The sequence below is a fragment of the Gastrolobium bilobum genome, unplaced genomic scaffold (assembly GCF_033153095.1).
Source record: "Gastrolobium bilobum isolate Gb01-03AN ecotype WA unplaced genomic scaffold, APGP_CSIRO_Gbil_v1 utg3318, whole genome shotgun sequence".
NCBI classification, from domain to species: domain Eukaryota; kingdom Viridiplantae; phylum Streptophyta; class Magnoliopsida; order Fabales; family Fabaceae; genus Gastrolobium; species Gastrolobium bilobum.
Genome location: NW_026895278.1, coordinates 92,842 through 107,063, shown reverse-complemented (window position 1 = coordinate 107,063; position 14,222 = coordinate 92,842). Strand labels below are relative to the sequence as shown.

At 33.7% G+C, this 14,222-nt stretch overlaps 1 protein-coding gene across 3 annotated transcripts; it reads right to left on the bottom strand.

Annotated features, from left to right (window-relative positions):
• Positions 1 to 1,151: 1,151 nt before the first annotated feature.
• LOC133303778 (tobamovirus multiplication protein 2A-like) lies at positions 1,152 to 6,336 on the bottom strand. Of its 3 annotated transcripts, none has more exons than XM_061503756.1 (7): positions 6,234 to 6,336; positions 5,351 to 5,701; positions 4,427 to 4,526; positions 4,161 to 4,241; positions 3,980 to 4,084; positions 3,143 to 3,349; positions 1,152 to 1,657 (listed from the first exon to the last, which is right to left on the bottom strand). In XM_061503756.1, the coding sequence occupies exons 2-7, from the start codon at positions 5,587 to 5,589 to the stop codon at positions 1,550 to 1,552; spliced, it is 840 nt and encodes a 279-aa protein (XP_061359740.1). In that variant the 5' UTR covers positions 5,590 to 5,701; positions 6,234 to 6,336; the 3' UTR covers positions 1,152 to 1,549. The 3 variants fall into 3 exon arrangements, with proteins under 3 accessions (XP_061359740.1, XP_061359746.1, XP_061359750.1); XM_061503762.1 differs by having other exon boundaries at positions 5,351 to 5,601; XM_061503766.1 differs by having other exon boundaries at positions 5,351 to 5,612; positions 6,234 to 6,330.
• Between the last annotated feature and the right edge of the window lie 7,886 nt (positions 6,337 to 14,222).

Here is a 14,222-nt window from a genome sequence, read left to right as displayed (position 1 = left end):
TATTTTCGATCCAGTTTAATATGTTTTTAAAATCTACTCGGTAAAATTAAAGTGTATAATACACAAGTCCAACAAACTCGATAATATTTATTTGATCAGCAATTATATACATTCACTGTTCAGAATTATGTATAAAGTTTATATAATAATGACAAATATCATATTCAAGAGCCATATTAGACATGTTTAATATAACTCGTGACGTGATCTTAATATTTGTTTAAAACGAATTTGCTCATCTTGATCTTCCAGGATGTCCTGTATCCCAAACCACCTCATATTATTTTATGGGGTTTGTTTTTCTCAGAGAAAACAAACTCTTTCGATAGACATTATAAAAAGGTGTCCATACTTTTTTTGTTTTTTATTTTTTTTTTAAATAGATGAGTCTCATATTTATTGTATCTATGTCATGAGATTAGAAATTTTTTACAACATGAGATTTCTTTTTTCCTTATTTTATTTGCCATTTTCTGGTAATCTTTCAATGTCATCTAAGGAAACACGCGGTTTGTTACACTTCAATCCAACTCAAAAGACATCGATAGCTTCAGAAAGAAGCAGTAAAATTAAATAAAAGAGTACACCTATTTTCCACAATTAAATATGAAATTCCACAGTTTTAAACTGGATGTAAGTTCCATATCCCTGAAAAGAAGAGTGTGATTATTTTATATTTTTTACGTTATGGTGCGTCATAGAAATATTGTATTACCAAAGCATTTACAGCATTTATTGCAAATAATAATAAAAATACTTGCATTTAGGAATTTACAATAAAAAACAAACCCCACGAAATATCTAATTTTTAACTTATTTAATATATTTTAACTTATTCTCCAAATATCATAAATGCCTTATTATCACAATAAGTACTAAACAGCCGCAAAATACACAACTGTACCACAAAGCTGAATTAGAATTTTATGAGGCTCTATAGTTATGATCGTCCAATAACACCAGAATTTACAGGAAAAAAATTGAATCTTTATTACAAAGAATGTTAAATCACTTTTTTGATCAAGCAATTCACGATTTTACATCTCACACTAAACCAGTTTATTGCCTCTAGTCTTGCACACTGAAAATAAACACCTGGATGCAGGTGGCACATTTTAATTTGTGTGCAAATAGGCGGCATCTCATAGACATACACACGACATAACCAATTAGCGATGACTTCAAAATAAGGGTGATAGAAAGCACATGTTTGTTTTCAAAACAAAACAAAACAAAACAAAAAAAACATGTTTGGAGCCAAGAATATTGACATCATCACGAATGACAATTAATGACTTCATTTACCCCCTAAACTGTGAACATGAGCAACAACACAATAAATTCTGATGTCTCACTCAGCAGAATGTTACACAACAAAATAAAGATGATGTTGCCATGTCATGGGAAAAAAGTGATGGACATCCAGTGCAAGTGATACACAAACTTGGCGAAAGAAAAAGATTTTTCTGACAAACTTCTAGCCTCAACGTCATTAACCACTAAAACAATACTTGAAATTCAACTTGCTGTGGTTTTGTAGCAATAGTGATCACATGATAGTGCAACGGCTCCTTTCTTCAGTTGGCTGTGAGTTTACTTGCTGGAACCTGTTTGACTCGGATGGGTTGTATGTAAATTCCGAAGTATCCAGCCCATACTGCATAAGGAGCACCATTAGCGTCAAACAGCCACATACAATGCCATAATCATTTTATAAAACAAAACCAATAATGCGATGCTTTCGATCATCTCTTTTGATACAATCAAAGATGGTCCGAAACAAGCCAATGGGTTAGTGGTGAGGGACTTAGATAGTTTGCATGTGGTTATAGATTCAAAGCCCAGTGTCATTATTGTATAAAAAAATTGTATAACAAAAGTTTTGTCCAAAACAGAACTAAGTAAACCTAGACTACAGATGTCAAAATGGCAGAGTAATTGCAAAATGCCTATGCAAAAAGGATATGTTGCTGCAGTGGCAGAACCAGCCTCCCAAGCCAGCTAATTTAACTGGTGCCAAACACTAAAATATGGAAGGTTATTTAGCACGTTGAAAACGTGGCTAATTGTCGAATTTTTAGCTAGGGCCAGAGCTCCCCCTACGCCTAATGTGGCTCTGCCACTGTGCTACTGCCTGCTATGCGTGACACCAGAGAAACATAAGAGTAAGACAATCAGGTTTAGCCATTCACGAAGACATTAAAATTCAACAGAATGATCTTAAATACTTCATGATGTCTTCACATGAAATCGCTGTCCTTGAAATAATGCTATTACAGTACGTGCAGGAAAATGCAAAATCTCATTATGATCAACAAACTTGTCAAAATGCTCTAAAATTCATAGATGGAAGAAGATTGTAGACCATCAAACTAATGAAAACAATTTGCTTTAAATTCGAAAGTGCAATAAACAATTGGAAATTTAATTACATCAACGTCAACATCACTTTCATCCCAATCTAGTTGCGGTGATGGGTTGATGGTCGATGAATCCAAATTCCAAATAACAAACAAGAAAAGAATGAAAGAATTTGGAAGTTTAAATGCGAAGGAAAAAAGAAAATTAGGAAATAGGATATCATTTAAGGATTTAATTTTGATCTACATGGTGCCAAGAAGCTGATAAAAACAAGTAGTAAGCTAAAAATGGATAAAGCTTAAACTTTTTAAAGCTCGGTGTTTTAAGAAAAATATCTTTTTTTAGTATATTATATTACTTCTAAATATAATTTAATTTTAGTTTAACATGAAAACATTAAATGCCAAATACTTACATGCATGCAAACTTTATCCAATTTTTTTTTTTTATTTGGTTTAACTTGATCTAGAAGTAAAAAGTTGAAGATTACTAAACATGAAAGCAAATTAATAGAGTAGTCAAAATATTGCTAGTGAGTGCCCATTGCCCAAGTTGAAAAACGCTATCGAGGAGGTGAGCCTGCTAACAGCTGGGGTATCTTTGGGGGAAGGAGGGCATACATAATTATACTTGTTATGGAAGAAGACAAGTGAACAATGAACCCCCTTGGTCCCAAGAGGCCTCCGCCACTGGTTACAAGAGCACAGTAAAACAAACAAATGAAAAATTCCCCATCACAAGAATAATAGATAATGTGAACTGCAGAGATAGAAGATTTCACCTTCTCCCTCATCCGTGCACTCCATGCATCAGTTCTGCCTGGACGCTGATCAATTGTGCCAGCAACTGGTACACCAGTTGCAGGACCTGCTGGTCTGTTGAGCAAAGGCTGACGGACTTGCTGCCTTGGAACGAACTCTTCATCACTATCATAATCTGCTGGCCTATTTGCAGCCCTAACAATAAGGGCTAACACGAAAAGAAGAGCCTGCAATTCCATAAACATAACCATTGGCACATCACATTCACAATGTTGGTCTCTCCTCACTCCTGGTAGTAGTATATTGGGTACAGTGGGAGGAGACTTTTCCAATACAGTACTCAAGTACAATTTAAAACGAGAAGTTATACCACATTAGACCAACAGATATGGTAAGGCATCTCACCGGCACTGTAATTCCAAAATTTAAGATTACTGAATTAGTCAAATTTGCTTATTCTAACCTTATCTATATTCCATTTCCTCTCCCTCTTTTCTTCTTGTTTTTTCTTTCTCCTAGCATAGTTTAATATTACAACTGCTTTTTCTGGTTTAAAAACCAAGTCCCTAAAGAATTATATCCCTAGAAGTCCATTGTTAATCAATAAATAAATATTCTAAAAATTTGGCCAAAAAATTCATATTTTCATATTTGGCCAAATAAACCAGTGTATTTTACTGATTGAGAATTGAAACATATCCAAAATAAGGTATTACTTCCTAACATCCGTTCTAAAAATGATTGTTTGGCTGTAGTGCTTGCACCTATTCTCTGCGAGTGCATGCACAAGGACACATGCATGTTCACAAAACAATATTGCTTTATTTTAAATGCCAATCATAACAGTTCTAGCTTACCTCAAAGATCACAATTCCAAGAGCGACCCATTTCACAATATTCCAGTTCCCTCTCAGAAATTGATATATCATATCAAAATCTCCAGTTTTGTCCGTTGGAATTTCCTGAAAGAAATATAACTATAAGATGACAAATATAATTTCTTGAATCTCATGTCATAAATTGCCAGCGACAACTTACTTCTTTCCAGCTTTTATCAAAAAATATAAAGGCTGCACATCCCAGCTCAACCAAGATCAACAATACCACCAAAACTGAATACTTTGTTGGCTTAAGGAAACTAATAACAATTCCTTTTAGATGAATACAAGCACACAATACACACACACGCAGAGAGAGAAAGAGGGTGGAAGAGATGCTTCAACTCAAGCTTTTGTATACAAGTGGAAAATTTATGATCCCATTAAATATGTTTGGCTATAGCATAAGGCATTCTAGAAGGATACAAAGCTCAAGCAGCACCCATTCCTTGTCACAGCTCCAATACAACCAAAACAAGAAATGACAAAGAGAATTACCCCAATGCCAATGAATAAGTAAATAAACCTGCCAAACATGAAATACACAATCAGTTTAAGACAGTATGAAGAAAATATAGATTGAGCTTTGTCAAATTATCATAAAAGTAACAATGTATATGTGACAATAATTTCATCAGGGTGAATACAGACAGAGACTATCAAGGACAAAATATTGCAGGTGGTCTTTTCTCGGTAATTGTTTTTGTCAAACAAATACATAGATGTCACCAGTCAGTATAAAAATCACTACATGTGGAAGAAACAAGGGTTATTTCAAATTCACAATTTCACATCTGGTGTAATAATGCAGAAAGTGAATAGAGCAAGTTCATTTGAAGTTTTTCTTCTTCAACACTGGAAAGTGGCAACAATAAGTAATGCACCAATTACACCAAATAACGATGCATACTTAGCCCTTCTAAAGCTCGAAATCTTACAGAACCACAATCAATTGGAGAGCCATTATAAAAGCTCCACATCTCACTGAACTTGACCAAATAGAAACCTTAAGACATAAGCCATGTCACTGAATCTAATTGAAGAAGTTTGGTTCCTTTGACCTAAGTAACTGATCAATTAAGAATAACCCTTTGTTTTTCTGAAGCAAGTTGGAATGAGGACTTTTATGTTAGAGGTACAATGCTAAAGAAAATTAAAACCCCCCACCCCCCAAAACAACAACAAAATTTCAGTATAAATTACTTCAGTAGTTAAAACTTTGCAGCAGCAAAATATAACCAAAGTCCAAAACAAAAGCATTCTTATTTCCTGTATACCCTACAAGTAATCAACACACATTACTCAATTTAAACGCTCGAAAAAATGGCAGGAGAGAAGCAGCATTCATACCAAGCCTTAGGCAAATCATCAAAAATATTGTCAGACAGAGACGCAGCCATCAGCATTGGTCGGCCAAGTTGAACTAGAGTTTGATCATCACCGACAGTAGAAACAGTCAAAGTACTATCCGAAACTTTACTGTATGCAACCAGCAGATAAATCCCGTAGCCCACCATGGCAAGACCAGCAAGGGTCATTAAGAAGTTCAAAAGCTTCAAAAGGCACTCCCAGCAACCCCTACAAGCCATCCTCTCCTCTACCTATAATTTCACTTCAATCCCTCAACCAGAATTCAAAAGGGTGGCCAATGACCAATATGGTTTCAGTAACAACTAGAAAATATCACAGCAACAATAAGACCTGAAATTCAGGTTCAACTTTAAGAGAGATACTAAACTTATGCTTCATGCACTACCTTCATAAAAGGCTGAAAAACAATAACAATAACAATAACTTAGTCTTTTGATTTACACATGAATTTAACAGCAGGGGTTCCAAAATAACAATAACAAATGGTCAGGTCAATTGCGCTGGCATATTCGACTCCCTAACCTTATTTTCGTCGAGCTTCGTTCAAAAACCCAATAAAAATGTTCTGTTACTGAGAGAAATAACTCTTGTTAATGTTCAATACAAATTATCTGCCCCAAATTTTTTTTATTTTTTTATTTTTGAAAAAAATGATCATGTTGCTCAGAATGCAATTGACCAAAACTTCCAACAAAATCTAGCTCAGAAAATCAAGTTAGGATTCATTCAACCAAAAATAAATTGATTAACTGGAAAAAAAAAAAAAAAGGAAAAAAAAGAGTAAACGGCGAAGGTTTTAAGCATGGAAGAAAATCGAAAATGTCGACGAAAGGTGTGATGCATAGAAGCTGTAATTACTCACAGATAGAATCGATGCTTTCTACAGTTATCGATTTACGAATAGCGCAGTTGCCCTTTTTCTGAGCCTCTTGGAATCACCAATTCACACAAAACCAAAACAGAAACAGAAAGGAAAAAGAAATGGTGACTGAAATATGAACATCACCGAACAAAAAAGGAAAGACTGAATTAAATGACATTAATGCCCTTTTCAGTCAAAACGACGTTGTTTTTGCATATAATTTCTTTTTTGGTACAAGCGTATAGTTCTTATGCACATTTGAATTTGAAAGTCGCTCATAATTTCAATTGACAAAGCAAAGCATGGTCATTATTTTCAGCAATGCATTTTAGAGTTGGTCTATTAGAAATAGTCGAAGTAATTTTTTCTTTAATATATTTAAATAAGTAATAATTCGAAATTTAGTAGATTATAATTAAATCGCTGTTCAAATAAAGCAACAGTTTTGATTGTAATTTGCTTCATAAAAATTTAAAAATATAAATTTAAAATTATTAAATAAATTACTTATAACCAATAATCATTATCTTTAGATATTTTTCTTATTTTTAAAATATATATTTAACTTTAGAAATAAAAGAGAACGTGAAGTAATGATAAGATTGTCCTCACACTATCGTGGCTAGTTGGGGTCTCTCAACTTTCTTTTTAAACTCTTTTCTATAAGCTCTCGTCATCATTCACCATTCACCGTTATATAAAAACTGCCGTTGATGGTTTTTAAAATACAGCGATGAGCGTAATGATGGTGTCGCATTGACACAATACCAAACCCCTTATAATATTAGCTTATTAGTAGTAGCTGATTGAATTATCGCTTTTTTGCAACACAAACCTGTTGTAATTTTGTTTTTGATTTCATCGTTATGACACTTTCATGATTATTTTTATTATTATTATTTTTGGGAAGGATATATTTATCACCAAAAAAGTTTACTATCTTTACAACCAATTTAATCACCATTGATTTTTGTCAATCTAATGATTATAATTTATTGAAAATAATAATTAATTAATAAATGCGACCCAATAATTTTCAATAAACTATAACGGTTAAATTGACGAAAATCAACAATAATTAAATTGTTGTAAAGATGATAATTTTTTTGGATAATAAGTATATCTGCATTCTGCACCTATTATTATTGTATCTTTGACGTATATTCAAACTCTGATCGTTATCCATACTCCACAGTAAAACATTTATTTATGGAAAAAATATTTATCCTTTTAAATGACACAACTTATATTCTTTCACTTTCACAAAAAGGTAGGACCCGTACCTTTATTTTTTTTGTCAACTCTATCTCCTCAGTTATCTATATCTTTCTCTTTCTTAAAATAACATAACTTTACGTCCTTAAAATGATAGAAACTTGTTATCAAAAAAAAATGATAGAAACTTTTCCCTTTATTTATTTGTATCATATAAAATCATGTTGCGAAGAAGCATTGGGCAGCACGATTTAAGAAAACCCTGTGGGCGGTGGGTTTTGATATTTTCCCGGATATGACATATGGCTTTGTTCCAACCTTTTTTTTTTTTTTAAGTGATGTGGTTCATATTTGTTTGGAAGGTCAAACTTTGCACCGTACAATTAGAAATTATCTATGATATTACTGTTGTACTATTTACTTAATGTATTTATCTAATAAAAAATAAGAAATGACTGTCATGCTTATCTGGAAATGAGAGAAAAATATTTTTCTATCCAAGATTTCAAGAATCATTTGTTAAATGACAGATATATCTATTACATATATACAGAAGATGATCTCGTCCAATTGAACATCGTATAGCGTAGAAATCATAAAATTCGTTATTTGTATTACTTTTGCTTTTTTATCAATTCATAGAATGTTTGGGTATTGTATTCAAAATCAAGATCAATAAACGGCTGCTTTTTAAATATTTTATTACATAAATTGGAATTGGATCTTCTCATATTACATGGACAAAGTAAATAGGAAGAAGATTGAAAAAATATTGGATTACAAAATAAAAGATACAATCATAAATTATTATAGAAAAAGGGCTTCGTGTTGATATGAGATTAATTCTAAATGATAATTATCCGGCTCTAATCCTTAAACATTCTCTAATCGTTACTTTTTGGCATTAAGATTATCTTACATGATGCTATCAAATACCCATAAGATAATCCAATAGAAGTATAACACTGTTATCGGGTTATGCAACGGCGTAATCAATAAGTCAATCAAAATTTACCCCACTAAAACGTCGTCAACGGCCTAATCCATTCACATTGCTAGGGCCCATTGTCTCAGCCGAAAGGTCCAACCCAATTCAAACGGTTGTCTAGGCAAAATCACTTTTCATATTGTTGCAAGTGATAAATTTTTACAACAATCAATTACAATTATATTTTTAGAATGTAATCGAGAGATAAAAAAAATTTAATATTACAAGTATATAACTACATACTACTCCTTGTAATTGATTGCATACAAGAAAAAAATTTGCAACAACATAAAAAGTCGGGGACTCGATATGATAATAGCAAATCAAAGTAATAACGAACGCTAAAAGTTTTATTCAAGTGATTATGGTATGAGTTCGCTTTTTATGCAGTTACTATAGATAAGTTATCTGCAATAAGTCTAATATGACATCGTTTTGCACGGAAATTATGTTATTTTTGTAATTTTAATTTATTTTAAGATTATAATAATCTTTATATTTATAATTTTTTAAAATTTTAATACCAAAATGACGTCGTTTTGGGAATAAATGCAAGTAACTTATCTGCATTAATTGCAGAAATATTTTTCCTTATGTTATATTACAAATTATTTTTACAAAATATTTTTGGAGACACTGAGCATACACAGCCTTTTAAAAAGAGTAATGTCATGTGACAGCATAATGAATTTCCACATTAAGATCATGCATTAACCTTTGATCCATAAGGATCAAATAAGATAATATTATTTATGAGAATAATGTTTATCATGTTGTAAAAGATAATTTTATTTTTTACACATATATAAAAATATATAGGCTCTATATTTTTTTCTCTTTTTTCTTTTCATATGAGCTCCATATATTTTTTATGTATATATAGGACATAAAATTATTTCATATAACATGAGACACATTACTCTCATTATTTATATGCAATCTTCATTTTTTTTATTTAAGATAAAAAGTATATGAAGTGTTTTTTTAACTTTATTATTATAAAAAAATAATAATAATTGATATAAAAAATAACTCTTTGTTAGCCAATTTTTCATATTATAGAATTATCCCCTCGAAACATGTCAGAATTGTTTGACTTGGAAAATAAGTTATAAATAACAAATAGCTGGTGACATAGGGCCTAGGAGTGTAGGTAAGTAAGCACGTGAGAATATATGGTGGGAGATTGTACCACTTTTCAACCTACTCCGACTGAAGTATATGGTTTATTGAATACAGTAAATTTAAACTTTCATATTGTTAATTAATCAAATAATTATACATTTAAACCGGATTTTTTCAGCGAAGTAACCATCTAAATATGAAAAAAAATTTAATCCCCATATAATGTCGAAAAATCAGTGCTATATTCATTTAAATTATAACACAAACTAAACTACTTATATTAGTTTTTGATAGCACATAAGAGAGATGTCATAAAAATAATGATCTATATATGAGTTCGTTTTTTCTGTAGTTACTGCAGATAAGTTATCTGTAGTAAGTCTAATATGACATCGTTTTGGGACGAAAATCATGGTATTTTTATAATTTTAATTTATTTCAGGGTTATTATAGTCTTTATAATTATAATTTTTTAACATTTCAATCTCAAACGACGTCATTTTGAAAGTAAATATAAATAACTTATCTGCTTGCAGAAATATTTTATTTATATATCATAGTTTAAGTGTTTTTGATCAAAGAGGATCATGATTAATATAATATTTGACATTAGCAATATATATATATATATATATATATATATATGGAAAAATGTTTGTCATTTTAAATAACATAAAGTTATGTCATTTTAAGAGAGAGATATACAAAAAAAAATATTTTTTATTTAAATTTTAAATTAAAAAAAATCACTCACTTTCTCTCTCCCATGATTTCTATTTTCTGTGTCTATCTCTCTCTTAAAATGACATAATTTATGTCATTTAAAATGACAAATACTAATCCTATATATATATATATATATATATATATATAATATCTGATATCTGATAATCAGTTGTGTCCACGAAAGAGACAATCACAAATTATTATATGCAAGAAAGGCTAGAAGGCAAGAAAACATGGCGTATGTGCATATTAAGGGTGTGCATGACAACCTTCCCGGAATGAGTTTTTTTATTATTTTTATTCCCGGAAACAAAAATGGATGAGAATTGCATTTGATTAAACCGGTTTACTTTTTTGTTCCCGGGATAAATCGGATTTTTGTGTGTGTTGGGAAACAAAAAAAAAGAATCAAAAAATTTCTGCTTCTCTGTTCCAAGGCACAGAAACAGAATCAGTTTTGTCTCGCACTCTCACAACTTCATTCCCGCTCACACGCGCCCACAACGAACGATCACGGGCTTCAACCGTATCATCATCACCCATCCCTTTAGTTCTTCGTCTCCTTCTCTTGTGTTCCCAGTTGCACGTCTCTCTCTTCACACAAGAACAACATGTATGCTCCTCACCTCTTTGTCTTGAATGAATCTCGGGTTAATGGTAGGATTAAATGCTTGTTTTGTAATTTAACTTTTCTTCTTTTATGACCTGCGATCAGAATTTGTAGTTGCAAATTTTGGGATTTTTGAAATTGGGGTTAGGGCTCTTGAAAGACTTTTGCAAATTTTGAGATTTTTGAAATTGGGGATATAAACCTCATGATTTCACAACGTTGAAGGGGCTCCAACCTTGACGTTCAGTACCAAACCAATGCTATCAATTATCAACTTTCGAGGAGTTCTGGGTTTGAGAAAAATACTTATAAGACATTTTGTTGTTGATGTGCACATAATCTCTTGGATTGTAATGACACTATTTATGAAATGGGGGAGATATAAATGGTTTTTGAGGGATAGGTTATTATTTTTTCTAAGTGTTTAACCATTTATCTTAAAAATTATAATAGCAATGGCATTGTGATACATGGTGATAGATTTGGACCCTTGTGTCTTAATGGAAGTTGTAGATCCTTTTCTTAGCTTTCCATAGAGACCAAGATTGGGTAATTTGGATGAGTACAACTCAAGTTATGGGTAGAATACCATAGGAGGTCAGATTGCCCTGTTTTGGGTGCTTGCTCCAGAACAGCCACGCTATGAGCGTGAGATTCACGCTCTAAGCGCCAAACTCCCAGACTGCCCACGCTATGAGCGTGATATTCACGCTATGGGCGTGGGTGTCCTGGAAAATTCAGCACCTATTTTCTTAGAAAATGCGTAACTGGGGCTACGGTGCTCCGATTTGAGTGCGGTTTGAACCCATGCGTAGCTAATAAAAAATCCTATAATATATTGGACAAATGGAGACCATAAGAATAGTATAGTAAAATTCTCAGATGAATAAAGAGTGTGTATGTTTAGCGTTTAAGAACAATAAAAGTGAGCTTTAAGCCTTGGTGGTCTAAGGGGATCACTTGGCAAACTATGGTAGTAATGTATGGCGTAAGTAAGACTTACAATAAGAATTCCACATGTAGTTTAAGTTATAATCACATTGTGGGAATTGTTTTAAGCACGGAGTTGGTTCCAATTAAAAACGTTTACAAATAATAAGGAAAAAGTTTATCCGTATTTAATTCAATTTTGTGATTGTAACTGCGCTTAATGTCGTACGTAATGATAACAAACCGGTTCTAGAACGGGTGTTACACTGGCTAGAGGGGTGCTCACTGTTTTGGCTTTGTCCATGCTGAATCTCTTCAGAATCTTCTCAATATACTTCTTTTGACTCAGCCACATTAGCTTCTTGTGTCTATCTCGGATGATCTTGATTCTGAGAATCTGCTTTGCAGGGCCGAGGTCCTTCATTGCGAAGGATGAGCTCAACGTCTTCTTCAGAGCGGCTATCCTCGATTTGTATTTCTCTACAATAAGCATGTCATCAACATATAACAACAAAATCAGAAGATCTCCGGCCTCATACCTCTTCACAAATACGCAGTGGTCGGCCTCAGTCTTCATAAACTTGTGATCAGTCATGAAAGATTCAAATTTCGTGTACCACTGTCGAGGTGCTTGCTTTAAGCCGTAGAGGCTCTTCTTCAACCGACATACTAACTCTTCTTGTCCTAGAGCTTGGAACCCTTCAGGTTGCTCCATATATATCTCTTCTTCTAAATCACCATGAAGAAATGTCGTCTTCACGTTCATTTGTTCTACCTCGAGGTCCATCGAAGCCGCCATGGCTAACACAGTTCAGACCGATGTCATTTTTACCACAGGAGAAAAAATCTCCTCAAAGTCTATTTCTTTCTTCTGATTGCAGCCTTTCACCACAATTCTGGCTTTGTATCTCGGCTTATGGCCGTTCTCTTCATTCTTAATTTTGTAGACCCATTTATTTTTCAGAGCTCGTCTTCCTTCAGGAAACTCGGTTAGCTCATAAGTCTGATTTTCATGCAGAGACTTCATCCCGTCTTGCATTACCTTTTTCCATTCTTCATTGTCTAAGCTCGTCACAACCTCATCATAACTCTGAGGCTCACCGTCTTCAGCAACAACGGTGTATTCATCATGTGGGTACCTTGCAGAGGGTCTTCTTTCTCGAGTTGGATATCTCGGCTGTTCTTCAGCTTGAGAATCCAGTTCATCATTCTCATCCCGGATCTCATCATCAACTCGGACCTCGGTATCTTGGTCATCATCAACTTGTTGCTGGTCATAATTTTCTTCATTCTCTTGATTTTCTCCCCCTACTTCAGCTCGGACAAGAGGGATGGGTTCTTCACGTCTGACAGAAACCCGAACTTTAGGCTTTGAGATGTCATGAATGGTCTCATCTTCATGAAATATCACATCTCAGCTTCTCACTATCTTCTTGTTGATTGGATCCCAAAGTCGAAAATCAAACTCGAATTTTGGTGAACCGAGATAAATACATTCCTTTGACTTTGCATCGAGCTTCGTCCTTTCATCTTTAGGGATATGCACAAAAGCTCGACATCCAAATACCTTCAGGTGATCATAGGTCGCTTTCTAACCTGTCCAGACTTCTTCTGGAATTTCTCCTTCAAGTGGCCATGATGGTGAGAGGTTGATCAAGTCAACAGCAGTTCTGACGGATTCTTCCCATAATGATTTCGGCAATCCAGCATTGGACAACATACTTCGGACCTTCTCTTCAATAGTCTTGTTCATTCTTTCAGCAAGTCCATTCAGCTAAGGTGTCTTGGGGGACGTCTTCTCAAGTCGGATCTCAGTGGCTCTACAATATGCATCAGATGGGCCGCGGTACTCACCACTGTTGTCAGATCGGATCACCTTCAATTTCTTGCCAGTCTCCCTTTCCACCATAGCATGAAACTCTTTAAAGGATTGGAGTACATAGTCTTTAGTTTTCAACAAATATACCCACACTTTGCGAGAATGATCATCAATAAAAGAAATAAAATATTGAGCTCCTCCAAGGGATCTCTCCGACATGAAGCAAACATCAGCATGGACGAGGTCAAGATTATACATGTGTTGCCTGGATTGGTCCGGCTTCACAAACGAAACTCAATGCTTCTTTCCAGCTAGGCAGTGCGTACAGCTCTACAACGCTTGCTCTTTCAACCCGGTCAATAATCCTTTCTTGTTCAGAATTTGGAGCCCTTTCACACTCATATGGTCGAAGCGCTTGTGCCACATCTCCAAGTTATGTCTTTCTCGAACAGAATTGACTTGTCCACCATTTATCTTTCTTTGCATCACATACAAGGAGCCTTCCTTCTTACCTCGGGCAATAACCAAGTTTCCTTTGGCCAGCTTCCATCTATCACTGCCGAAGTAGTTCACTAA